Genomic DNA, 26,650 nt, shown 5'->3' on the forward strand with positions numbered 1-26,650 from the left:
CGCACGTACTCCACAGGACAATCTCCTTGTGCGTTTGCATATCGAGGCCCGGAGCGAGATGCTCGAAGAGCCAAGGCAGTTCCCTTGGTAGTCCTTTCTGTGCCTGGCAACTGACATTGGCGGCGCAACCCATATCCAAGACACTTTGTCGCGCCCAGCCCCCCTGCAAGTGCCATTTGCTGCCCCAAAGCGGCAATCCGAACAGGGTGCCGCCTCCTCGGAGCCGTCATCCATTCTCCGTTCCATCAGTATTTCGCCTCCGTACTTCTAGGTGGTAGCGAACTCACAATTCCATTGTATCGTCGACCGGGCATTGCAGTTTCCCAGTCAAGACGTGGCTAGCAGTGCTAGAGCAATGGGAGCAAACATTCCGAGCGGTCACAAGAGTCCTAGACCGTTTCCTTGCTCTGGCGATCTTTCCTCTCTGATACTCCCTGAACACGCAAGACGGGGACCCATCCCCGCGTGCTTCGAGAGCTCCAGCTGCCCACCCCCTTGGAGAAAGAGGTGGATGCCCGCATCACCCGAGGTCCTAGCGTCACCACAAAAGTGACAGCCTCACCACAAAAGTGACAGCCTCGACCGCAGCGATCGACGAATCCCCCAGTTTATCATTGAGCCAATCACCCGTGCCACCGAGTGGGACACCTGCCTGTTCAGAGAGGTTCGACCCCGGGGTGAGATGGTCGTGTTACGGGGCAACCAAGGCACCAAGCGTGCGGCTCGACGATGGAAAGCCTGGGGAACGTGGGAACCAACGGTCGGTCAACCGCGATCTCGCCACTTGTCATCCCGTCGCGTCTGGAGTTCAGACCACGAATAGCCCAGGCCGAGTAGCCGATCCCAAAGAAACCTGGGGTTGATCAAGCGTGTCGCCAAAGTACGACTCATCCATCCGTCAACCGCGCTTGCTTTTTCCTCATCGCCAAGGGGTCGTGGAGTCATAGGTCCCACCCACGCGATGTCGTCCGGGGTCGCGCACATCTGATGGCTTGAGATGGCGTTCTACATGATTGAGCACTGCAAGCGCCCGTATCGTTAGCCTCCCGCGGTCTACGTCATCTAGGTGTTCTGCCTACGGACACAAGCTCTCGCCTGAAGAGGCTATCGAGACGTTGTGCGACGCGAAATCCAGGAGAACAAGCGTTTCTTCCTTGGCTCAAGGGATGGTATGGAAAGACACTTTCATGACGAGGCAGACATCATCCACCCGGGATGTAGCAGGCCAGTCGCCGGGAACGAACTTGGTCTGGACTCACGTCTAGGCATCGACGGCTTCGACAGGGTGTATACGAACACCAACTATTGGTGATCGCGAATGAAGCATGGGGACTCCAAACACGCCGTTCGACGAGGAGATGTCGACCCTTACACCGACAGAGTCGACCTACTCCACCTGGACACAGACGGGATGGACCGTCAGGGTGTCCCAAGAGCCGCAATCTCCCGCCGCTACACTCCCGCCGGTCCTACTGATGAAGTCAACGACACACGGGTACCCGTCGACGCGACGTCGCAATCAACCAAGCATCGGGCCCAACCGCCATGTCCGACGTCTGAGACTCTTGAAGGCCACTTTAGTGAATGGTTCGCTTCGCCTGCTCGTGAATCCGTGGCACGGCGCAGGAGCATCTACGCGATTCCCATGTGCGACCAACACCGCATCCGTAGATCTCAAACTCTCCAAGTCACGCAGAATCACTCCGACTCTGAGCCACTGATCTACAAATGAGACTCACGCTGTCACTTTGAAATCGGGTAGTCAAGCAAGCTTGGGTAGTGAGTGAGTGAGTGAGTGAATGAGTGAGCAGCATCTTACACTCATCCATTTAACACAACACCTGGAGTCCCAGAACAAACCCCAGCAACAGTCATCACAAACGCCTGTTAACCTACTCACCACTGCCATATCCCCTTCCTCCTAGACCTGAAGCCCACGCAAGAAACCCCAGGCACAGTCATCGCTGCCTGCTCGCTGGGTCAAATCACCGTTCTCTCACAGCAAACGCCATTCGACAACCCGCGCCAAGCCATCCCATCATCCCGTCTGACTCACCCCCGAATGAAAAAAACGGCCTCAGCAACACTCACGACAAGCTCGCAGAGAACCATTGCACTAGCCAATAGAAGATGAGTTGTAATACCACCTTCATCCCGCGCCGCAACCTCTACGGCCGACGAGGCTAGGTTTGGCTGGCGTGGGGAAGCCAGAGCTCGTCTTGGGTGAGGTAAGGTAAGTAAGGTGAAGTTCTGGAGGCACACACACAATTCAAGAGAGGAGAAAATAAAGGGGGGCCTAGAACGGCGGTGATGGGTGGGTTGCAAGGGAGGTAGGTGTTGATGGACGGCTGCAGCTCGACGTGTCCTCCTCCCCCGTCCAACGCCTACCGACATGCGTATGCAAGACTCCGAATCAGTACAGTATACATACACCTTCATCCACACCCATGACAGTCTCACCAAACACAACAAGATCGAACCAAACGCTACGTCTCACATTGTTGTATATTTCGCATGTTCGTGTCTACCGATGTATTCCAAAAGTTCACCCCTCTCTTTCTCTCGGGGATCGTCTGTGCGCGATATGTATCTGGTATATGTCTGCCTTGGGTAGGCCAAATGCTCCGAACCGTATGATGAAGAAGATTGATGCTATGCCCATGATCCAAGAATGCTGCCTGCGCGCGCGGGTGACCGCCGCGCCGTAAAAGCAAAATCCTCTTTTTTTGTTTCCCCGCTTCTTCTTCCAAGGCAGAAAAGAAGGAACCAAAAAAACACACCAAATCAGAGAATCTTTCGCGACCGGAAATGCTCCTAACAACGCCGTGATAGGGTGGTTTGCCCAAATCAGGGTAGATCATGCGAAACGAACCCCTCCCCAAGAACCCCTCTTGGATCCCGGCTTAGATCTGACAAGACAGTCCGTACCACACGCACGCACCACACACAGTCGTGTGACAGGAACACCAACTTCCCCGCGTCCTCCTCGTCGTTGGTCGCGCGGCGCACTTCCCCGCCGGCGCTGGTCACATCACACCAAAGCTCTGTCGTTTACTTCAGTGGTGCGCCGCCTTCTCGACGGTAGGCAGCTCCTTGAGAGCCTCGCCGATGATGTTGAGCGCCTTGCGGAGCTCCGTCTCGGAGATGACCAAGGGCGGCGCAAAACGGATGATGTTTCCGTGGGTGGGCTTGGCCTATTCCGGGGGCGTTAGTGATCGTCGATATCGGAAAGTGGGGGAGGGGGAGTGACATACCAACAGGCCCTTCTCCTTCAACAGCAGGCACAGATCCCACGCTGTGCGACCGTCGGTCTTGGACTCGTCAATCACGACGGCGTTGAGCAGGCCCTTGCCGCGCACCAGCTCGATGATGGGCGAGTTGAAGGCCCTGATGCCGTCTCTGAAGACGTTGCCCAGCTTCTCGGCCTTGGCAGTGAGGTCCTCCTCCTCCATGATCTCCAGCGCGCGGATCGAGACGGCGCAGCCGAGCGGGTTGCCGCCGTACGTCGAGCCGTGGGTGCCGGGCTCCACGACGAGCATGATTTCCTTGCTCGACAGGACGCAGCTGACGGGGTACAGACCGCCGGAGATGGCCTTGCCGAGGGTCACCATGTCGGGCTTGATCTCGGCCCATTGGGAGCAGAGCATGCGGCCCGTCCGGCCGATACCGGTCTGGATCTCGTCGCAGATGAAGAGGACGTTGTGCTTCTTGCACAGCTCCGAGACCTTGCGCAGGTAGTCGTCGTCCGGGACAACGACGCCGGCCTCACCCTGTATCGGCTCGATGATGATGGCCGCCGTGTCCTTGCCGTGGGCCTCGAAGACCTCCTCAATGTCGGCGACGTTGTTGTAGCGGATCGGCTTACCGGTGGAGGGGTTCACGGCGCCGATGTTGGGGACGTAGGGTCCGTAGTTGTCTCTCGACTCGGGGTCGACAGAGAGGGAGATGGCAGTCATCTGCGATAAGAGTCAGTATGCCAGCTCAAGCTTTTGCGCAGACTCGGTCCGGGGCGAGGAGAGACTAACCGTCCGGCCGTGGAAGTTGTCGTTGACGGAAAACACCAGCGCCTTGCCCTGCTCGACGCCCTTGACCTTGTACGCCCACTTGCGCGCGATCTTGATGGCCGTCTCGACAGCCTCAGCACCCGTGTTCATGGGCAGGACCATGTCGTAGCCGAAGACGTCGCGGATCTTCTCGGCCCACTTGGGGAAGACATCGTTGTAGAAGGCGCGGGAACTGAGGGTCAAGCGGCTGGCCTGGTCGGTCAGGGCCTTGACGAGCTCGGGGTGGCAGTGGCCCTGGTTGACGGCGCTGTAGGCGGAGAGGAAGTCGAGGTACTGCTTGCCCTCGGGGTCCCAGACGTGGACGCCGCTGGCGCGGGAGAAGACGACGGGGAGAGGGTGGTAGTTGTGGGCGGCGTACTCGTTCTCGGACTTGATCGCGCTGTCGGTGGACGAGGCGTGGTACGGCGAGGCGTTGCCGTTGGAGTGAGGGGCGGCGCCGTTCGCGTGGGGAGCCATGGTGTAAGTCGATTGGGGAGATTGGGTATTGGTTTGGGTATTGGATAGTATTGGGGGAACAATAACAGATGGTCTGGGATATCAATTGGCTTTCAGGGTCATGAATTCGTGTTGCCAGAAAGAGAGTGTGTCTTTGGGACAAGTGGCTGTTGGAGTAAGGTTTTTGGGGAGAAAACATCAAGAGGAAGAAGGCCGGAACGAGGGGCAAATCGCGGGGTCTTAGCTAATTATACCCTGCTGGCTTGGGACCCTTGGGAGCTTGACTAAAGCAGAGAGAAAGGAACATGGTTCAGGAAAGCAACAGCAGAAAACGGCCATGGAAGGCGGGAAGGACCTGAGGCGTCGGGTTAGACGGCGACGGCGGCGGCGGCGGCAACGACCAGGCTTCAACAAAGGCCGGAGGCGGGCATCAGCGCACAGGATTCTGGCGAAAAGCCAGCAACGGTTGGACTAGAAGAGGAAAAAATAACATGACATGGCATGTCAAACGTGAAGGCGAACCCGGACCATGACCATGACCTGGAACCAAACTCTTGGTGTCGGAGTCAGAGGCAGGCCGCTATGCCTCTAAGTGCAGGTATGTTCCCCTAAGCGCAGGTATAAGCGGCTCAAGTGGGTGAGTGGGCAGGATGACGCCCGAGGGGGCCATGTTAGGGAAACCATCCCGGTGTTCAGGTCGGGTCACATGGCCGCCAGGTGTGGTCCAATGCGTGTGGGAAAAAAGCGAATGCGGCCGAGGGAAAGCGGCGACCGGTGTAAGAATCTCGTAATGAGAATAACGGTCTTGGGGGGGAACAGCTGGTTGCTGGTTGTTGTGTCGTACGAAAGAAGGATGAGGTTGGAATGTCGAGGTGACGGAAAGAGCAGAGACAGAGACAACCAACAGACTTTCTGCCGAAGGACGAGTTGATTGGCGGGGCCGGGAAGAAGGATGAAGAGGGGAATCAGAGGAAAGAAGACGGGAGGCCGATAACGGGGTCGTCCTCCGGTGTGCCTTGTGCCGTTGGACCAACCAGATAGGCCTATCTAAGCTATCATATCATCTGTAATCTTGTAATCTTTGGACGTTGCTTTCGTTGTCGCACGTCAGCGGTTGTCGAACAAGATATAATTCAAAGCTGTGCCATTGGACAAATTGGCTGATAAGAAATGGACAGAAGAATGGCATTGAAAGCTGGGAACGACAGAGACAATCCGATTCCCCGTCAAAAAGAGGCGGTCTCGCCCAATAACGACGTTCGTATTTCCATTCCCGCCACTCGGAGCCAATGGGATACTCGATTAATATGGAGGCAGCTTAAGGATCCAATAGGAGGGTCCGCTGAAGCCGAGAAAAGGTGGACCCTCTCTATTTAGTGCAGCATGCCTGAGAATCAAGGTTTTGGATTAGGTGGTCTTCACCTCACACCTCACAGTAGGTGTCTTGTCGATTTAGCGGTCGACGGCGGCCTGTCAGTGCCATCTTTAGGGGGGCATGACCTCGTCCTATTCGCTCTTTTCTTCATGCAGAAATCCATCAGGTCTTCCCAGTCTCGTCTCGACATTCCATTAGCGATCAAGAAACACGCCGGTGCCCCCCCTTCACGACTTTTCAATCTCGGCATCAAAATTCAAATCCTTCCAGGTTTTTTTTTTTCGACGAATAGACCAGGACACGTTCTCGGAAATCGTCACAACACCTCAGCACGTACCACCACCATCACGAAGCCTCTCACTTATTTCCCGTCGCCTCCTTCGCGTCCTCGGACGTCCTCCTGACTCGAATCAACCCCGTCATCACCTCTCACAACGGCCTCGCCGCTCCGTCCGATGATTACGCAATAGCTTCCGACCTCGACCCCGCTGGCCCCCCGTCCGCCGCTGCCGCCGCCGGCCACCTCTCCCCCCTAAAAGTACCGTGAGACCGTGCCAAGCGCGTCTCCACAATGGCTTCTGTCGGCTCTCCGCCCGCCCCCGAACTCCTAAAGGCAGTTCGTAACGAGCACAACAAGCCCTCCGTCTTCCGGCAGCTCCTCGTCATCCGTCTCCTCAACGCCTGGTGGGTCCTCACCTTTTTCCAACCCGATGAGTACTTTCAAGCCCTCGAACCCGCATGGCGCATGGCTTTTGGCGAGGGAAGTGGTGCGTGGATTACATGGGTGAGTGCGTTCAATTTGTCGTCTAAGTCGATTAGTGTCTTTCCGTTCATCACAAATATTTCTGTTGTGTGGTGTAATGAATACCGGCAGATGTGGATACTGACTGTGTCCAGGAATGGAAGTACCAACTCCGCTCCTCTCTCCATCCCGCTGTCTTCGCCGGAGTCTACTCTCTCGCGGATCTCATAGCCCAGCCTCTCCCGGCAGCTGCTAAGTCATGGCTTCTTCTCGCCGCCCCAAAGGCCGCCCAGGCCGTCTTCGCCGCCGCCGGTGACTGGTACACCTGGCAGCTCGCTGTCAAAATCTACGGAGCAGACAGCTCCACCTCATGGTTCGCTGTAAGTCGAATTTGCCTACACCCACCAAGAGCAAGACATCCGATCAGAAGACTTCGTACTGAGACCTCATAGCTATTCATGAGCATGTTCAGTCCTTTCCAGTGGTACTGTTCAACCAGAACCTTCTCCAACTCCCTCGAGACAACCCTCACCATTGCGGCCCTGAACTACTGGCCGTGGGAACTCCTCGGTGAAAGCAAAACTGTAAAGGAAAACCCCAAACCTGCTCAGTCTATCCTCCACACCCCGGGAATTCTCATGAACCTCCGGATTTCTCTCTTCCTCGCTGCAATCGCCGTTCTTCTCCGGCCAACCAACATCCTCATCTGGGCCACCATCGGACTTGCCACGCTCAGCCGGCCTTTACTCACCCGCTCAGTTCTCACACCGTCCACGACTCTCATCCTCGTGCGTGAAGTTCTCTTCTGCGGCACCGCCGCACTTGCACTCTCTTTGGCCTCCGACCGACTCTACTTCGGTGAATGGGCCTTCCCGCCTTATACGTGGCTCTACTTCAACATCTCCCAGTCCCTCGCTGTTTTCTACGGCCGCAACGACTGGCATTACTATCTCTCCCAGGGCCTGCCCTTGCTATCCATAGCATACCTCCCCTTCGTCTTGATCTCCCTCTACAAGCCTCCTTCAACTCCATCCAAAGTCCGCTCCCTCGCTCTCAAAACTCTGGCAGGCACAGTCTACGTGATGATAGCGGCCCTCTCCGTAATATCCCACAAGGAAGTCCGCTTCATCTACCCGCTCCTCCCCATCCTCCACATCCTCGCGGCGCCCTCTGTGACGTCTTTTTTCACGACAACTCCATCCACAAAGTCCGGCATCCCCAGACCTCGCCTTCGCCACAAGAAACTCCTAACCGTCGCCCTATGCATCCATGCCCTCCTCTCCCTCTTCCTAACCCTTCTCCACCAACCGGCGCCGTTGACAGTCTTGGCCTACCTCCGGACAACCTACTCCCGCCTTAACCCGACTTCCTCTCCTACAGTCGCGACAGCCTCGCCGGCCAACTCGTCAGCAGAACTCTTCGCCCTTTTCCTAACCCCATGCCACACAACGCCCTGGCGCTCACACCTGCACCACCCCTCCCTCCACGCCCGCGCCCTGACCTGCGAGCCACCCCTGCACACCGCCCCCAACACCCCCGAGCGCGCCAACTACCGCGACGAGGCCGACCGCTTCTACGACGACCCCCAACTCTTCATGTCGACCGAGCTGTGGCCCGCCGGGAAGACACGGACGGAACCCGGCAGGACGGCGGGCAAACGGATCCCGCGTTACATCGTCGGCTTCGAGGGCATCGAGCCGTGGATCGCCGAGTTCTTCGCCTCCGGCGCCGGAAAGGACTTCGGCGTCACCCCCACGAGGGTCTGGCAGGGCTGGAACGGCTTCTTCAACGAGGATTCGCGGAGGAGCGGGAAGCTCGTCGTTTGGGACACCGGGCTGTACACGACCAAGTCGTGATAGATTTTGGCCGCAGGCTTTTGCTGGAGCCGAGTGTGGTATGCATACACTCCTGTACAATAGATGATAAAAAGTTCGAGAAGGAGTTTCAGTCCAAACGGCAAGGGCTGGATTTCTCGGCTGAGCGCATGTACAACAATTTACAAAAGAGCGCGCTTAAAGAACAATTGAACAAAGCCATGTCAGAAACAACTCTGCCTGCATGCCAATTTGTTCGGCTCTCGAGGCTTTCTACCTTGAAGGAGTTCGGGTATGCGCTTAGTCTTGTTTATATCTTTGTTCTATTGCTCTATTGTTCATATACTCAACTGTCGCGAGTCGCATTTGTTACGGCCCAGATGCTGTTGTGTATCAAGGTAATCGTCCAAGGAATGACAAAGATGGGAGATGGACTAATCCGCATATTTATGTGGTGATGTCCCCCTCCTCTGGATAGAGATATGTTTCGCCGAGTGCTGTAGCATAAAGACATCACGTAGCTCCCACTGAAATCCGCTTCCGCCTCTCACTGCAACTCAACAAGCCTACATCAATAATGTCGTCGAACCAGGCCAACGAACCTAATTCAGGACCGCACTTCAGAGTCGAACAAACCACAACTCCCCAACCCAAGCCGCAGCAGCAGCACCCCATCTCGACCAAGCTCGAATACCGCGACGGCCTCCCCCTCCTCTCCCCGCAAAGCCCACCCGCCTCCAAGCCCACCCTCATCCACAGAGACTGCACCCCCGGCAAGTGCCTCCAATGCGTCCTCTCCGGCGCGCGGTGCGAATTCGCCCAGCAGAAGATCAGGCCCTCGGGCCGGTGCGGGCGGTGCGGGCGGACGGACGCGGACTGTCTCGTGCGGCGGCCGCGCGGGGCCGGGGAGGCGGGGCCCGTCACGGGCGGGGAGGCGCGGGACTGGGTCGCGGCGGACTCGGGGGTCCCCGACGAGGCGGCGGCGGTGCTCGCGTGGGAGCTGAGGACGAGGGCGAGGGAGGGGAGGCGGAGGGATGTTTGCGGAGTGCTGGTTGCAGAGGGGGACGCGAAGGGGTGGGCTTGTCCGAGTCCCGGGAGGGAGGGGGTTGAGAGGGACGGGGAGGGTGTGTTTTGGAGGCGGGTTTTGCCTAGGCGGTTGAGGGTGACGGGTGCGGGTGGGTGTTTTGAGGATGGGGAGGTGGATTGTTCTTAGGAGTAAGGGCTTGGGATCTTCAAGATTGAAGGAGGGAAATTGGTAGAGTTGGCACTTATAGATTCAGACATTAAATTAATGCAGTAGTCTTTCCTGCGGAACTAGAGCGGGGTGATTCAAGATTTGGAATGATAATTGACGATTATCACTACAAGATGAGCAATACATTCAGACTGTGCTGGCTACTGCTGCGTGTCCATTAGAAGAAGTTGAATATCTAGAATAGGTGATGCTATGAGAGTTTACAAATATTGCGGTATGAAGCCTTCCTCTACATGACCCCGGCATTGCACCATAGGTATCTTAACCCCGCAAAACCGGGGTTACAAGCACGTCTGCCGGCAGTCTGCCGGCGTCGGAGGTGAGCGAAAGTGGGCCCGGTCCACTTTCAACCGACTTCAGGCCGTCTCTTCCCCGGCCACCTCGACCTGCCATCTTCTAGGCCGAGTCTGTTACAACTTACCGCTTGGTGATCTAAACACTCCGGCAGGTTCTTTGCCTGCCCATACTCAACCTTCGGGCCAAGATGCCACCCGGGCAACGGAGGTCCAATGTGCGCCGGAGCAACGTGACGGCTTGCCACAGGTGTAAATCTCGAAAGCAACGCTGCGACCAGCGCATCCCGGCCTGCTCGAATTGCGAGCGTGCGGGGGCTGAATGTGTAGGAACTGACATCGACGGAAGAGTTGCACCAAGAAGGTCGGCGAACCCCACAAAGGTCCTCAAGCCCCTGCATTGATAGGCTAACTGTAAGACAGCTACATCAAGAGTTTGGAAGACCGGATTGCCCAATTAGAGACTCAGCTTATGTCACACGGAATTCAAGATCAAATAAATGATACGCAAAGTTCTCTAGATTTCCCAGCTGCCGCCAGCCACACCGTTTTCGACTCACCGTCTTCGCAGGGTCATAGTAGCCAAGCGGATGAGGACTTGGTGGGACAAATCGTCCTCGACTCCCTCAAGGCAAATCAGTTCCCGAACGCCATAATCAACCACAATGGCCTGTCGCTGCTCAACTCCCTCCTTTCGGGGCCTATCAACAAGGTCTCCCGCCCCGGACTCCAATCGGATCACCGCACCCTATTCGAGGACTTGCCTTACGAGACACGGGTTGACATGCCCAGGGGCGAGGCAGCAAATCGACTTATCGACACATATTTCGAGCACTGTGATTTCTTCTCACCTGTTCTCTCGTCAAAGGAACATCTCACTGCCACGATCGCACCGCTTTACGACACCTCAAACACACCAAATCTTTCATTGACAAAGGTCAAATTCAGGGCGTCGATGGTTTTCGCCACAGCCATACTCCTAATCAACAGAATCGATCCGTCGGTTCCAGTGGAGAGATCACAAGTGTACTTCGCAGCCGCGATGCACTTGCTCTCGAAGGAACCCGCAGCGATTTGCACCGGCGACCTGGATCACCTTACCGACCTGCTCCTGATCGTGCAGTACTGCTGCTTCTGCCCCAATCTCACCGCCGCGTGGCATTTTCTCGGCCTCGCTACGCGGCTGGTGGTCGAATTAGACCTACACAGCGAGAGATGCACCTCCGCACTCGATCCGGCCTTGGTTGAAGAGCGCAGATGGCTCTTTTGGGCAACGTACACTTTCGAGCGCAACCTCTGCGTCATACTCGGAAGGCCCTTCTCCATTGCCGACGAAGCCATCGAGACTCCTCTCCCGCCCGAGCCGGAGGACAACCCGCGACGGGCGCAGGCTTTGCATCTGATCAAAGCGCGCCGGTTCGAGTCCGAGATCTACTCGGTGCTGAGGCAGAAGCACCCCCCGAACGGGATGACGCTGGACAAGCCGGCCTGGAGGGCGAGCATGACGCAGCGACTCCAGGAATGGTTCGCCTCCACCCCGTCCGCCGACCACACGAGCCAGCTCACCCCGCAGCAAATCTTCGAGGGCTTCCTCCACAACTCCTTCGTCAACATGTACTACCCGTCGCATCACTTCCCCGACGTCTCGCACGACGAGGTCTTCACGCTGGCGCGGCACGCCTCGGACAGCATCAACTGCTACAAGCAGTCCTTCCGGTCGCGGGAGCTGCGCTTCTACTGGCGCAACATCCACAACCTGTTCAAGTCGGGCGTCGCGCTGGTGTACTGCATCCGCGCGTCCGCGGTGCAGCAGGCCGCCGGCGTCGACGTGTCCAAGTGGATCGACACGGTCAACTCGTGCTCGTCGATCATGTGGGCGCTGGTCGAGCGGTACCCGCAGGGCCAGGCGTACAGGGACATTTTCGAAAACCTCGTGAACTCGGTGTTGGGCAGAGACAGTAGTCTGCCCGTGTTACAGTCTGCTGACGACCAGGCTTTCATGTTCAACTCGCTGTTCACGGCATCAGAGGAGACGGACCTGCCGTTCACCGCCATCGATGCGTTATCATGGGGTTTTGCTCCGTCTGGCTGAATCTCTGGGTAAATCGGTCATATGAGTATTCTACGGACAAACGTTCTCCTAAGCTCAACTACTGAACATCGGCATACAAGGATAACTCCCTGGACAAAAGTCCGCCAATAGGGACCCCCCCCGGGATTATGAAGTCGCCCGTGGTTTGATTGGACTACGTATGCCAGATCAACCTAAGATGACCTCTACCGCGTCGAATACCGGATCACTCCCTCGAGCGTGAAGCTTCCAATCTCTCTTCTGCTCTACGAAGATTATTCAACTTGCTGTTGACCGCTTTTTGGGTCTTCCTCAAGACAAATGCGATGTCCTTATCCGAGACACGTTCGTCTTTCATGCTAAGGAGTGTTTTTACGTCTTCGTCGGACCAAGGCAGCCCGTTCCTAGTTGCGCTAGGCACTGACTCTTCGACCCCACGGTTCTGCTCCTCCTCGGACGCGTCCAGTTGCTGAGGAGGTGGGTTACCGGGAAAACCGCTGGGCGGCTTCCACTCCATAAACTCCCTGGCAGCCTCGAGTCGGTTCATTACACGCTTGAGAGTACGCTCGCTCCAGAGACAGCCGTCATTCACCGCGGTGCAGCGGTACCCGGGCCAGAATTGCTTGGCGAGGATGGGCACGCGGGCGTCGGGGTGCTGTGAGAGGAACGGCCGCACCTTGCCGGGCATCTGTTGGTCGTCGACGGTGCCGGGGGCCACGGAGAAGACGTTGTCGCAGCCGGGGCAGCGCGCCATGGAGCCGAAGTCCGGGTGGGACCCGCTGGTGAACTCGGTGCCCGGGTTGGAGCTACACCCCTCGGTCTGGCAGACGTGGTCTCTGATCTTGTCGTTGATGGTCAGGGGGACGGTCTCGTGGAGGATGAGCGCCTTGTGCAAAATGTTGAATCGGTTATCATCGTCACCGAATTGGTCGCGCATCATGGACAGCTGGCACGCCTCGCCGGCGTCCATGGGTTCGTCTGGGACGGGGGCACTGCATGAGCAGACGTACTTGATGCTGAGGCACATGTTTGATTTCTTCTGCCGGACGACGTTTTGTGGGTGATTTGGTAGCGGTGAACTGGATGGATGGTCGAATTGGATGGATAGGTCACGATATCTTTGGCAGACGTGGCTCGTCAAATACTCATCGATCCAGCAGCGCAGAGTTGTTCTGTACCAATTCTTCAACACAGCTTCAGAACAGTTATCTTCCTCAGTACCAGTGCATCTCTCAGAACACAGTTCTTCCTGTCATTGGACTTGAACGTTGTATAAGACATGCAGGGCTTTTGAGATATGAACAGCCCAGAACAAAGGAACCAAAATATCTTCTGTTCCGTCCCAGCACCCATCGTCAAAGCCACCCGCCCCAGACTACAAATCAAAGCGCCTCTCAGCGACAGCGCTATTGTCATCTTCGCCAGCAGTCTTTGTCTTCCGGTTCATTCTCCAGTACGTGTACATGAGTCCGAGTGTGTTCGGAATACACGCACCATACAGCAGCAAGATTGCGAGAAAAGCCTTGGAATACCTCGGCGAGTCGGACTCCTGAAAGAGCTGCTGCCCAGCGATCCCGCCCAGGTTGCTGCCCATGACAGCCATGGCCAGCCCGACGCTCCGGTTGCTGGCCTTGGTCGAGTTGATGCTGAGCCAGGCATCATTGATCGCCTGCGCCAGCGCGTTGCCTCCCGTCAGAAGCGTGAACATGGCGTACCGAACCCACTTGTCAGACCCCAGGGGCAGCCCGCACAACGCTCCGGCGAAGGCGATGGACCACACGAAGCCCGCGATGCACCACGGCCCGCGCAGCCGCGTCCTGTCCGAGGCGACGGAGAGGGCGAAGGACAGGACGATGACGAGGACGTTGCCGACGGCGCTGAGGAGGTTTGCGTTGATCTTGGAGAAGCCCAGGTTCTTGATGATGGTGGGGCCGTAGATGAGGAGGCCGCCTTTGGGCGTGAGGCTGATGAGGTTGAGGATCATGTGCAGCCAGAGCCGGTAGTCGACGAACGCGCTGCCCAGGCTCTTGAGCGTCATGTCGGCCTTATCGGCCCCCTTGGACTCGTCGTCGAGCAGGATGCGGTTGCTGAGGATCGTGCGCTCCCTGCTGCTGAAGAGGTCGAAGCAGCCGTGGATCGGCCTCGTGTGTCTTGGACTGCGGGGGAGAAAGATGACAAAGGCTGCGAAGATGAGGAGCGTGATTGTGCCCTCAACTGTTCTCTAGCTTTAGCGTCCATCGTCTGAAAAGGAGGAGAATGTTGGCGCGACTTACTGACAAAGAGCCACTGCCATCCAGCGAGTCCCCCCCTGCCCCCGAGCTGCAGAATGCCGGCAGCGATCAAAGAACCCGTCGCGGCAGCCGAATAATTGCCGAAGTAGAACACGGATGTCCTCAACGCGAGCTCGTCTCTCTTATAGAACAACGCGAGCATGTACTGGCACCCGGGCACGTAGCCGCCTTCAAACACGCCCAGCAGGAACCTTGTCGCGTAGAAAGAGTCGACGTTGGTGCACCAGGCCTGCGTCAGGGCGATGGTGCCCCAGATGGCGACTTGCAACGTGAGCCAGACGGGGGCGCCGAGTATTTGCAAGATGAGGTTCGAGGGGATCTCCGCGACGACGATGCCGGCGAACATGAGCTGGTTGCCGACGTTGACCTGGTTGTTCGATATGCCGAGGTCCTGGCTTAGGGTGTCTGTCATTGCGTTTCCGATGTTGGTCCGGTCGAGCTGGAGGACGTAAAAGCCGACGACGAGGAGGGGCATGAGGTACCAATCGAGCCTGGGAGCAGTTGTTTTGTCAATTTCATTTAAAATGTTAAGATTAGAGCGAGTGACTGACTTCTTGACGACTGCCTTTTCTTCATCTTGAGTCCATGATCCACCCTCAGATGGCATGGAGTCAGACTGGACCGAGGGTGCCAGATCGGCCTTCTTCTCTTCTTCCATGGCGGGTGTCGCAATAGAGAGCGGAAGAAACAATGCGACCTGAAGTATGTAAGGTGAATGTTACTCTAGTAGCCGTCGCTGGACATGCGGCAAGATATACCTGGCTACAACCTGTCGTTGCTCGCGCAGCACCACGGACAAATCATGGCCTTTGGTGCTTCTTTTGACCTCCCACGCCTTTCGATAAGATCCTTACACAATCGACCTCTGCGATTGCGCAATCGCGCTTTTGATAGAGAAGATGGAGTTGAGCGACGGCCAGGGATCAAAGATACGGCAATGTTGATCCACCTTAAGGAGGGGGTCGGAATTGAGCGTCGGAGGTCAGCGACGATGATCGGCCGCGGCATTGGTCATCACAACTTACGTCCAAAGGATCTATAACTCTCTGCGGATCTCAGGATACTGAAGAAGATTGATTCAACTTGACTGCAGCCCAAGTTTGGGTATTCAGAGGCGAGAAATGTACTCGCGCTGAGACTTTTACCTGTCCATCTGTTCATACGAGCCACATGTTTCGACTCTTTAAAGCACGGAATTGTATTGAGAATAGAACCAAAACTCATTGGGACTTTATTCGCGTCGCCTCTTGATCCATTTGCTTCGCCTTCCGCTTACATGAATGGATGATTGGTGACCCAGAGCAGCCTACACCGAGTTCGCCAAGAAAAGCCGCACGCAGAAATCGAATTTTGGTAGCGAAGATCCTGCTAATCGGCAGTGTATTGTATCCTCAGTTGAACGTCAATCATGACTTTAGCTTCAAAGTCCGGTCCGTTGAGTTGATGGCAATACAGAAGCATCCCGTGTTCGGTGGTGGTTCCTGGTGGCGTCTGAACTCTTCAAACCGGCGATCGATCATATTGATTCATCTTCGTAAGAATGGCATCTATAGAACACATTTCAGAAATAAATATATTGACAATTAACAAGAGGTTGTGGTGGAAATCTAGATGTCAAAATAAGCTCCTTGACATCGGCCGATCCACAGGGGCGAAATGGCGGAACTGCCGATCTCGGGTCCGGTCCGGGGTTCAACCAGATTCTCGGGTCCAACAACGCCATTGGGGTAGCATTTTCAGATGATTTGCATCCGGAGAATTACAGAAAGTCCTCGTGGTCTTGATGCGATAGAATGGGGGCGTGAATATGCCTCCAGCTTGAGGTGACGTTGAAGTTAAGTTGCCGTCGACTTAGAGCCGTGACAGGACCGATGAAGTCATCAGTGGGGTCAGCGATCGCGTGGGGGAAGCTCGTCCGAGCTATCAACTGTCATCTCAACCACCTTCCACATCTAGCTATTTGACTCATCTTATCTTGACGTCTAAGGAAACCCGAGAATATTTCGTAACATCTACCAACAGAAATCCGAACATCAGACTGAGACCAAGACCAGGTCTCATCCATCCTACACTATACTTAGCAACCACCCCGCATCGATCGTCACGTAACACAACACCTGCAGCAGCAACACCTCCCATCAAAAGGGAAAAAAATGCCGCCTCCGCCAAACTTGTCCCACCACATCCTCCCGGAACCCGAGTCCCGCCGCATCTTCACCTCCCAAATCCTCCCCGCCGACCTCCCGCCCTCCCTGACCCCGCACCCCACCCGGGGCCGGCCCTTGGCGGTGCTCATCGTCGGCCAAACCGGCGCCGGCAAAACCCGCACCGCCCCCGCCGTCCTCTCCGCCATGAACCGCATCAACCCGCCCGCGCACTTCATCGCAGACGTCTACAAGGCCCACCACCCGTCCTACCGCGCCCTGCTGTCCTCCGAGAACCCCGCCCACGCGTCGCCCGCCACCGGCCCCGACGCGCGGAAGTGGCTCGCCATGGCCGCGGCGGAGGCCATCTCCCGCCGGCTCGACGTGTTGCTCGAGAGCGCCTGTCGGCATCCGGACGACTTTCGGGAGTTGGCGCGGATGTTCGCGGAGGCGGGGTACCGGGTGGAGGTCGTGGTGATGGCGGTCCCGGCTGCGCTGAGCAGGCTGGGCATCTTGCACCGGTTCTACGAGAAGTTGCCTGAGGCGGGCAGCGGGAACCTGCCGATTCGGCTTACGCCGGTGAAGATCCATGACGATTCGTACCGAGGGCTGATGAGCGTGGCGGAGTGGATCGACGGGGAGGACTGCGTTGACCGGGTGCTGGTGGTGAGGCGGAATAACATGGTCACCTTTTCGGATGAGAGGGGTGAAGGCGGCAAGCTGTTGGGCAAGGTTGCTGAAGCGCTCCTCACGGAGAGGAGGAGGCCTTTGACTACGGAAGAGAAGGGGGTCGCAGAGGCTGATTTGAAGAATATGGAATGCCGCGATAAGAACTTGGCAGAGGAGATCAAAAATATGATAATGCCGCTGATGAAGAGGGAAGAACAGGGCTATCCAGAACTGCTACCAATGGCATTCCCACCCAACAAACATAGAAAGGCTATGCTTACGCTAGGCGAGGCTTGAAATGTTCAAACTAGCGGGATGGATTTTTGATTGCTGATCAGAGCTATGTACGGACGAGACATTGCTGAGTGATTTGCTGTCCCAATAAAAGGCTTTAGGGGTTGTTGTTGAAGTAAAGCTTCGGTGGTGGTCTTTCCAAGGTACAAGTCTTCTTTCATGAGACCAAGCAATCTGGAGACTGTTTTGCACGATATCGAGTTCGGGATCAGATTGCCAGTTTCATGGAGGCTCTGATGCCGATGGTGCCCTCTGTTTCTAATTAATGTCAGCTCCCGAAGCTGGTTGCGGATAGTGCGTCAAGGTCTGGCTCACATGACGATGTCTGCGAAGGAGTTGGAGCTCCTTCCTAAACTCTTGAACATACAATCGTACGGCATTCGCCCGATGTAAAAACTTGCAAACGAGCTGTTCTGGGTGGGTGGCTGCTTCAGAGTAAAATAGCATCGCACAATCAGTCTTGGCGATAACAGTATCCTTTGAGAAAGAAACCCCGCCGACGTCGATGAAGCTGAAATCGCCGTGAGGAAGGAGGCGGGTCTTTGCAGATTGGGTGATTGGTTTTTTGTTGACGAATGTACTGTTGGCGGAGCTCATGTCTCGGACGTAGAAAAGAACAGAGTCTAGGCTTAGTTGGACTGCGAAGATCTCGCGATGTCGTGGAGAAACATCGGCATCGTCGAGAACGACACTGTTGTGATCAGTCATCCAGTCAAAGGTCTGCGACATTTTTTATTATACGCCTTTGGCGGAGCGCTGCCAAATACCAGTGATGCACTTTTCAGTACCTGGTTGGTGTGTATTTCTGGGATTTACTCGTCATCTTCATCATTGTGCTCGCTTTAGTCACGGTGTTGCGCGACGACACTGGACGGCCTGTGACGGCAACAAGGGGAACTAACGAGCTTCGTCATCCGCCAGCTTTCGGACAATAACAAACGCGGAGACCTACCCAGGCGGGTTTTGGGAATATCAGGAGTCGTTCATTATGTACGGAATGATCGAGTCGGGGTCTGACGACATGATGGTGAAACAACAAAGTGAATTTAGTTGACAGAAGAAACGTGAAGTGTGAAACACGTTGAAGTTCACATCGTCAAGTGGATGCGGAAAAGCAGCGCCTTGACTGCATGGGAAAGAGCATCGTGCTGGTGTAGGTTGCCTTGGCATGGCACATGGGGAATGGGCCTCTCACAGCCGGAAAGAACTTCGCTGAACTGATAAGCTCGTCCGGGAAAGAGGTCAACAGGTACAAGCGTAATCCGCCTGCTGAGACTGCTAATATTGACAGTCAATGAGGCAAAAACATGGAGTCAACTCCAATATCATGCACTCATCGGCTCATCCCTCCGTAAGAAGTTAGGTCGAATACAGACAGTTCAACCACAAATAGATACATTGAGAGAGCCTCGAGAAAGAGCACAATGATCACTTTGGACCATTAAGAAATTGTGTCATTGCATACGCCCGGTGGCTTCCATGTCCACCGCGCCAGTTGTTGTGTGCAATTGGCGCGGTTTCGTGAACGCCAAGGCTGGCACGTCTGGTGCCCGGAAATCAAGTGTTCTCAGGTTTCTTCTCAAATCCGCGCTAAAGTACAATACATTTAGTCACAGAACCTGGTAGATAAATCCAATGCGAATTCGAGGATAACGGCTCATCAGGAAGCGTCAGAAAGGATTCGACGACCGTCGAAAAATACGTACCTTCCTCGACCTTGAGGCGGCAGCCCCTGGTCAAAGCTCCCAGGGCCCAAAAGGTGGAGTTGTGAGGTCACAAGGGCAGGTGCAGCGACTTCTTTGGAAGCCCCGCGAAAAAGAGCCCACGTGACGCGGGAGGGTTCTCTGCCCTGAGAGTGTCGACCACTAAAACTTCCCCTCCAAGCCTGGTCCTTCCGCTGAACATCATCACCAACACCTCTCATCTCAAGGACAAGTAAGTGCAGCACCCCCCACCCAACAGTCATCGGCAAGCGCAAGGCGCACGACTCGCGAAGAGCTCGAGCCGCTTTGCGCGCGCCATTGGCAAAGTCGCATGTGCAGGGAGACAAGATCTAACATTTCAACAGCTTCGTGGTCACGATGAGAGCCAAGTGGAGAAAGAAGCGCGTTCGCCGTCTCAAGCGCAAGAGAAGAAAGATGAGGGCTCGCTCGTGAGTACTCCCCTGAACTCGATTGACTTGTGCAATGGAAGTGGTCTGACAAACTTGGCAGCAAATAAACAACTCGCCCCCCTCCCCTCGACCATGACCATCTTCTGAGATGACGACATACAACACTTCCATGCGATCCACCCAACGGAGATGCATTCGCCAGCTTCCGTCACCTGCGACTCAGTCTGTCTCGGGCGAATCGAGACGTCTACATTCACCACGAATTGGAACTACGGGACTTGGGGTCATGACGGGATGATCGGGCACGCGGATTCGGGAAAGCATGGTCAGGAATCAACGAAGGCGGACCAGCCAATTGCGGTCGGGATGACGATACGATGAGGACGCAGTGTTTAAGGACGACCTCGGGAGAAGCATGATGCCTTTACGCAACGCGGATTACGACACGGGATCAGGACGTTCACGACAACGAAAGGCAGAAGATTGCTCCCTAAAACAATCAATTGATCACAAGTGAAATCATTTTTCTAGTCTACCTTGCTTGTGACTGCTTGATGTTAAACGACAATGTGCTCTGCAAAATACTCGAGGTATTTCGCGAATTTCTCACGACATTATCAATTCTTGAGCATTTTCGCCAATTGTGCCTGTGACGTTTGAGCAGCTGTCTGTGGTCGCCTGGCGCATCGGCTACGGCAGGTACCTTCCAGGCTTCCTGGAGGCTAGCGCCTACCTACCTAGCTGTTCATCCATGACATTCTACACCGCCTGCCTATCGCAGTTGGAGCGACGCACGGACAACCGCCGGTCTGCCGACATTTTTTTTTTCTCTGGCGCCAGGCCCGTACAGAAAATATTTCCAGCGGTATTGCGAGCCCATCCCACCAAACGGCCGACTTTTGCTGCCCATTGTTCGCCGACAAACACAATTTGAAAGCATGGCGGACACACATGGACGCAAGAGAAAGCGCGATGGCGACGGCGCTGCGAAGACGAAGAAGAAGCTCGCTACGGAGGGCTCTGCGCCGTCCAAAGTCACCATCTCCTCTATCCTGAGACCTAACCTTTGCCCGCCAGTCATTGGTACGATATCCTGCGATTAAGCGCCTCAATCGCCCATTGCTGATTCTCGCTGTTTAGCCTGCTCTCCCGGCGTCCGGTTACCCAAGAATGTCCCCTTCAGCCCATATGTCAAGCCTGAAACGACGACTCTCGGCAAAAGGAAACAAAAGACCCCCGCAGTATCCCAGGATCTGATTCTGCACTCCAACAGCCACCAGACCATGGACTACACGGCGAGAGATGATGGCATCAGCGACTCGCAGCAAGCCTTGAAGCACTACGTTGGTGCCTTCGACCCGAAGACTGGAAAGCTCGAGGTGGTGGAGGCCAAGAAGATGGTGGTGCGTGGTACGGCTCGGGCCAAGCAGGCTTCGGACGAGGCCATGACAGCGCCAGCAGACTACGAGGTTTGTTTGTCCAAAGTGTTCATACCTGGCCGCTCACTAATCCGCATCAGAGCTACTACGCGCTCAAGACCGACCTTGGCCAGACTTTCGGTACGAGAAAGGCGAAGAAGGCGATCGAATCCGTCACCCTCAACGCCATCGACCCCAACAAGGGCAAAAGCAAAGACAAGTCACCCCAGAAGCTCGATACTGCTTCCAAGGCAATATTGGCGGAGATCGGGGGCGTTACCAAGAACATGGCATCTCGGGAGCAGCTCCAGGCCGCTGTCGACCAGGCCAAGCCCGTGCCCCGCGCCAACCTCGAGGCCGAAGCAATCCAGGACGTCTACGATCCCAACGAAATTATCGGCCGCGACATTCTCGCCGCCGTGCCCATCAAGGACTGGGTCGACCCGACCAAGAAGGGCGAGGCCTTGCAGGTTTACTCCAAGCACGTTGCCACCCGCCTCCAGAAGGTCGTGGACACGGGCAATGTCGAGAAGATCCGCCTGCTGCGCTACTTTTACCTCCTGTTCCTCTTCTTCACAATGTGTGAGGGTGGAAAGCCAGGACAGCAGCGCGGCGTGAAACGGGTTCCTTTTGCTGACAAAATTGAGGAGAAGCTGTCACCTGCCCCCAAGGCCGTCATCGAGCACATCCGGCGCAAGTTCTCTGATGGCAAAGAATGGCGCAAGTTCCACAAAGACCTGGTTATTACACACGCCTGCGCGATCGCAAGCATTATTGATAACTTTGAGGTTGACACGGCGGCGCTGCGTGAGGACCTGCGCCTTGAGCAGAAGGACATAAACAACTACTTTTCCGAAATTGGTGGCCGCGTGGTCCAGTCCTCCAGCAAGGAGAAGGGCAAGCCGCCGCGCCACATCGGCAAGCTGGCGCTGCCATTACAGTTCCCTAAGCTCAGATCCGTTGCACCGAAGCGTCGTTAGGAGGCCGTTGAGGACAACGAGGATCTGGTACGACCGAGGTCGAAGGGTGTCAGAGAGCAGATTCCCATGCGGCAAGCGTGAGGCTTCTGGATATAATGGCTACCATGCTCTCTGTGGGCACATGGGGATAATATGCCGATTATTGCTTGGCCGTCTTTTGACAGCAAAAGTTGTCAAAACGACTTGACCAAGATACATATTTGCAGTTCTGTTGACGATACCACTGCATCGCTAAACAACATAGAAGGGTGTACGGTCAGATGCACCCACTTACCAATGATGAATAAAAGTTTGTTGCGTTCGTTCATGAATCAGTAGGCCATGATTCAGGCGCGGCTTCTGATAGTAATCAGCTCGCCGCCCGGAAACCGTGACGCATTAGAATTCGCTCGATCTGCAGCTCAGAGGAACGTTTTGCGATCCCCTTGCCCGAACGAGCAAACCGGCGGCGGAATCCAACGCTGCGCTAGCACCCCGCAGTGCACCATCCCCGTCTGCCGAGGCATCTCGGTGCATTGTGGGGTCCGGGGTAACAATCCCTACCTGGACAGCTTGTGTTTAACTAAACCGACAGCTTAGCCTACCTATCTCATCGGTGAACCCGGGTAACTTTTTACACCTCTCAATTGAGTGACATTTTGCGGTTGTGAGACATCTATCTGTAATACATCGACTTTAGAAGGCACAGATTGAGAATCCTCGAAAAGAGAAGAAGAGGAAGAAGACAGACTAGAGAGAAAAGACGACAATGGCCAGCCCCGAAGACTCCGTCATCTCGCTCGAGTACCGCGGCCGCGTGGCGCTGCTCACGATCGACAATGACCGCAAACTCAACGCCATGTCCCAGCCGCAGTACTACGACCTCGCCCAGAAGCTGCGCGAGATCGCCACCCACGACGAGGTCTTCATCACCGTTCTGACGGCCAAGGGACGTTACTTTTCAGCGTGAGTATTCTTAAGCTTTCTCTCACCTTTCCTTGTCCATGAATTCACAAACATCGCGCTCAGTGAGCGCGCTTGAGAGACAACGATTTCGAAGACGCCCGGACATGCCCGTCACAAATATGCCTCCGCCCCAAGACCACAAGACTGACGAATCCCCAGCGGCGCCGACGTCTCCATCGCGCGCGAGTCCCCCGCCGGCCCGGCCGCCCACAAGCACTGGCTGCAGGGCTTCGTGGCCTTCAACCTGAACATCACGCAGGCCTTCTACACGCACCCCAAGATCCTCGTCGTCGGCCTCAACGGGCCGGTCATCGGCCTCTCGGCGGCCCTCGTCTCCTTCGCCGACTTCGTCTACGCTGCGCCCTCCGTCTTCCTCCTGACGCCCTTCTCGTCCCTGGGGCTGGTCGCCGAGGGCGGCGCCTCGCGCGCGCTCGTCCAGCGCCTCGGCATCTCCAAGGCCAACGAGGCGCTCATCATGAGCAAGCGCATCTCGGCGGCCGAGCTGCTGCACACGGGGTTCGTGAACAAGATCTTTGAGGAGTGCGGCAAGGGCGAGGACGCCAAGTTCCGCGAGCTGGTGCTGAAGGAGGTCGACGAGAGGCTCGGGGAGCACCTGATCGGGGACAGCTTGACGGGGATCAAGGCGCTGATTAGGAGGCCGGAGATGGACGCGATGGATAAGCAGAACTCGCAGGAGGTGTTTGCGGGGATTGAGAGGTTCATGAAGGGGATTCCGCAGGAGGAGTTCCGGAAGATCGCGAGCGGTGAGAAGAGGCACAAGCTTTGAGATGATCCCCCGGTCGGTCGGTCTTGAGCGGTAACGGGTCACGGCACCTGGTGTATCTGGAACGAAAAATTGACGGAGAGGTGTAAATCTAGATCATGACTTTCATTCCTGCGCTCCAGGCTGTCTTCTTTCTCTTCTACTCGCATGTGTGAATTGGTTTGGTACAACTGGGTATCTATACGTCATGAGAGCAGACCGAAGAGCAAGCTCGTCTTCTTGTAGTAATCCTGCGATAGCTTGGCGATGCGCTGCCGGGCGTCGTCGCTATCCAGGCCTGTGTGCTCGTACACCTTCTCCTCCAAGTCCTTCAACTCACTGGGCTTGTCCTGTGGCAGGGCGTCGAGATAGCAGCGCAGGAGGGAGACGTCGAAGAGCCATTGGATGAAGAGGTCGCGCCGTTGTTGATCAAGGTCCTCTGTCTGTGCAGCCGGTGCTGTCTCGACTTCCTTCTTGGGCTCCTCCTCTGCGACCTCTTCCTTCTCGTCCTTGTTTTCTTCCGGGGAGGCTTCGCCGTCCTCTTCAGCTGATGCCTCTCCATTAGTCTTTTCCTTTTGCTCTTCCGTCTCTGAGGTTTCTTGAGGGGAGGTGTCGGCCTTCTCGCCGTTCGTGTCACCGTTTGTGTCGCCATTTGTCGTTTTCACATCGTTCGCTGCGACCGCCTCGTGCCATTTTGCAGAGAGCTCCTTCCTGAGATGCCGCTTCATAACGCCCACCGCTACTCCGCTCCACAGGTCCATGCCCGCGTCTCCCATGTCCGTCGAAATGTCTTTCAGGAAGCGGAACGTCCTGGGCGACGGCTGCGTAGGCAGCTCAGGATTGCCCTCCCAAAGCGGCCGACCTACGACCACCTTCTGCGTCAAACCCTTGTCTGCAAAGATTTGCAACGGCTTCGCCGCGACGGCGACCGCGAGCTTCTCGTGGAGGGATGGCACCACTGCCAAGCCAAAGCCCTTCACTGCATTCAGCTTGGGAAGTCCTTGGCGCACGTCTCGCAAGATACGGAGGAGATACATGGCCATCTTTCCGCTGTTGGAAGCCTCTGCTCGCGTCTGCCAAAGACTCGTGAGCTTTTCGTCGAGGTCCTTGAATGCCTTGGCGAGGGTGGCGTCGAGCTTCTCGTGAAGCATGTTCGGGTCGTCTTTACTGAGCAGCTGCTGTCGCGATTCAATGGTCTCCTCGTCCTCAATCTCATCAACGTCGTTGTCCCAGCGCTGTCTGCGGAGTTGCTCGACCACCTCACCGACCTCGTCGATAATGTGCCGCCAAGACTGGAACCCGTTGACGGCCTTGGACACGGAGTCATTCCGACCATGCAGCCTTGCGACCAGTTCCTGCAGGAAGTGGTCCGCCCCGTTGATTAGGTCGATGTCGAAGCTGCGCGTGTTCCAAAGGTCGACAGTTTGGTCCGTCACACCGTCTTGCCACGATTCTAATGTCGCCGATACCTCGGACCCGATCAGATGTAGCTTGTTGACCTTGATCTCGAGGACGTGTAGCATGTGCCCGTTGATCGCCTCCCGCAGCTCGTCGAGCATTTCGGAGGGGTCGAAGCCCCTCGCTTTGCCGCCCTCGCGAATCCACATCTGTAAGACGCCGGTGCGAAGCTCTGTGATGTACTTGAACTCCATCATTCGCTCCATCGTCTTCTTGAGTCCCTTCACGAGCACCTCGCCGCCCTTCTTCGCCCAGCCGAAGAGCATCTCCCGCGCCTGAGGACCGTCCAGGTCATCGTGTCGGATGAAGGGCGTGAAGAATTGAATCTCATCCCCACACCATCTCTCGTACATGTCCAAGCGCAGGCCTTCGAGTTTCTTGAGAGATGCGTCCGCAAGTAAGGGGCTCTTCTTCAGGTTGGAAAGCGCATCGGATAGCTTGAAGGGTACGAGGGCCTGAACGTCCAGCAGGGATTTCGTGTACAGACTCAGGCTCTTGAGAACATCTGCTGTGCCTCTTTGTCGTTCGTTGTCCTCAGCTTCGAAGGCCATGGTCATCGCTGAACCTCTAACACGGAGGAAGTGGTCGACGACATCGCGGGCGCCGGAGCTGGTGGCCAGACTGTAAGCGCACAAAGCCTTCAGAACGTCCTCCTGTTTTACGGTGTCCCCGGCTCTCTCCATGAGTCCGTCGATGTTGCGCAGCAACCTCCTCTTCAGCCCGCTCAGACTCTTCTTCGCAGCCTCGACGACATACCCAACATCTCCATCCAGCGTCTTCTCTTCCCCCAAGCTCTTCAACAAGAGTCTGCTGAGCACCCAGATCTTGCTAGCTAGCACCACTCTGTCTCCTCTGCTCAATTCCATGCCGCCGACCCCAGAACCCTTGAGCACGCGCCCGATGACCAGCGCGCACGCCTCGAGCAGTCTCGCCCTCGCGACGACACCCACGCTCCCGCCTCTCTGTTCGGTTATGTTCGCCTCGAACTTGCTCATACCGGTGACCTTGGAGCCGACGACTCCGCGCCCGCAACGTCCGCCCATGCGTCCCAGGACGCCCTGCACGGCGTCGTTGTCCTTGCGCATCTGGACGATGGTGTCGGCGGTGCCGAGGAGGTCGCGGTACGAGCTGCCGACCTGCGTGCGCAGGCGGCTGGCCTTCTCGTCGATTTCGACATGGAGGGACTTGTGGATGGCGCGGATCTGGGGCAGGGTGTAGTTGGAGGAGAAGATCTGGGCGGAGGACGTGAGGGTCGACAGGTCGGGGGTCGCCATCTTGGAGGTGGTGATTCGTGTATTATCGTAGGCGCATTAGGTTCGGATCGATTCGATGTTCGTTCTTTCAATATCAAGGGGTCGTAAACTCCTTCGCGCAGGCGTTGCGCTTGCCTGGTTGTTGGTTTGTCGCAGGTGAAAGTAGGTAATAGTGTGAAGATGAAGCTGTTCTGGCCAGATAGAGTTTGGTGGGGCCAACTGTCTTGGAGCTTTGGTAGGTAGGTAGATAGGTACCTCCCTAGGTAGCACTTT

General features: G+C 56.1%; 9 protein-coding genes across 9 annotated transcripts; 5 read left to right on the forward strand and 4 right to left on the reverse strand.

Moving 5' to 3' along the window:
• Positions 1–3,056: 3,056 nt before the first annotated feature.
• On the reverse strand, positions 3,057–4,520 carry CkaCkLH20_05065 (ornithine aminotransferase; the record flags this gene model as incomplete). Its single annotated transcript, XM_038887784.1, has 3 exons — positions 3,057–3,194; positions 3,255–3,956; positions 4,026–4,520. The coding sequence occupies 3 exons, from the start codon at positions 4,518–4,520 to the stop codon at positions 3,057–3,059; spliced, it is 1,335 nt and encodes a 444-aa protein (XP_038746826.1).
• A 1,925-nt stretch (positions 4,521–6,445) lies between these two features.
• CkaCkLH20_05066 (Alg9-like mannosyltransferase) lies at positions 6,446–8,472 on the forward strand (the record flags this gene model as incomplete). Its single annotated transcript, XM_038887785.1, has 3 exons — positions 6,446–6,658; positions 6,772–6,996; positions 7,069–8,472. 3 exons carry the CDS (start codon positions 6,446–6,448, stop codon positions 8,470–8,472), a joined length of 1,842 nt encoding a protein of 613 aa, XP_038746827.1.
• Positions 8,473–9,007: 535 nt separating this feature from the next.
• Positions 9,008–12,070, forward strand: CkaCkLH20_05067 (uncharacterized protein; the record flags this gene model as incomplete). Its single annotated transcript, XM_038887786.1, has 2 exons — positions 9,008–9,475; positions 10,550–12,070. The coding sequence occupies 2 exons, from the start codon at positions 9,008–9,010 to the stop codon at positions 12,068–12,070; spliced, it is 1,989 nt and encodes a 662-aa protein (XP_038746828.1).
• Positions 12,071–12,275: 205 nt separating this feature from the next.
• On the reverse strand, positions 12,276–13,076 carry CkaCkLH20_05068 (uncharacterized protein; the record flags this gene model as incomplete). Its single annotated transcript, XM_038887787.1, has 1 exon — positions 12,276–13,076. The coding sequence occupies one exon, from the start codon at positions 13,074–13,076 to the stop codon at positions 12,276–12,278; it is 801 nt and encodes a 266-aa protein (XP_038746829.1).
• A 348-nt stretch (positions 13,077–13,424) lies between these two features.
• On the reverse strand, positions 13,425–14,998 carry CkaCkLH20_05069 (major facilitator superfamily transporter; the record flags this gene model as incomplete). The annotated part of the gene is made up of 3 exons (XM_038887788.1): positions 13,425–14,263; positions 14,323–14,831; positions 14,892–14,998. 3 exons carry the CDS (start codon positions 14,996–14,998, stop codon positions 13,425–13,427), a joined length of 1,455 nt encoding a protein of 484 aa, XP_038746830.1.
• Positions 14,999–16,493: 1,495 nt separating this feature from the next.
• Positions 16,494–17,450, forward strand: CkaCkLH20_05070 (zeta toxin; the record flags this gene model as incomplete). The annotated part of the gene is made up of 1 exon (XM_038887789.1): positions 16,494–17,450. One exon carries the CDS (start codon positions 16,494–16,496, stop codon positions 17,448–17,450), a length of 957 nt encoding a protein of 318 aa, XP_038746831.1.
• Positions 17,451–20,498: 3,048 nt separating this feature from the next.
• Positions 20,499–21,958, forward strand: CkaCkLH20_05071 (A49-like RNA polymerase I associated factor; the record flags this gene model as incomplete). Its single annotated transcript, XM_038887790.1, has 3 exons — positions 20,499–20,643; positions 20,701–21,029; positions 21,080–21,958. The coding sequence occupies 3 exons, from the start codon at positions 20,499–20,501 to the stop codon at positions 21,956–21,958; spliced, it is 1,353 nt and encodes a 450-aa protein (XP_038746832.1).
• Positions 21,959–22,706: 748 nt separating this feature from the next.
• Positions 22,707–23,690, forward strand: CkaCkLH20_05072 (enoyl-CoA hydratase/isomerase; the record flags this gene model as incomplete). Its single annotated transcript, XM_038887791.1, has 2 exons — positions 22,707–22,903; positions 23,063–23,690. 2 exons carry the CDS (start codon positions 22,707–22,709, stop codon positions 23,688–23,690), a joined length of 825 nt encoding a protein of 274 aa, XP_038746833.1.
• Positions 23,691–23,872: 182 nt separating this feature from the next.
• CkaCkLH20_05073 (uncharacterized protein) lies at positions 23,873–26,398 on the reverse strand (the record flags this gene model as incomplete). The annotated part of the gene is made up of 1 exon (XM_038887792.1): positions 23,873–26,398. The coding sequence occupies one exon, from the start codon at positions 26,396–26,398 to the stop codon at positions 23,873–23,875; it is 2,526 nt and encodes an 841-aa protein (XP_038746834.1).
• Between the last annotated feature and the right edge of the window lie 252 nt (positions 26,399–26,650).

Source organism: Colletotrichum karsti (assembly GCF_011947395.1).
Source record: "Colletotrichum karsti strain CkLH20 chromosome Unknown Scaffold14, whole genome shotgun sequence".
NCBI classification, from domain to species: domain Eukaryota; kingdom Fungi; phylum Ascomycota; class Sordariomycetes; order Glomerellales; family Glomerellaceae; genus Colletotrichum; species Colletotrichum karsti.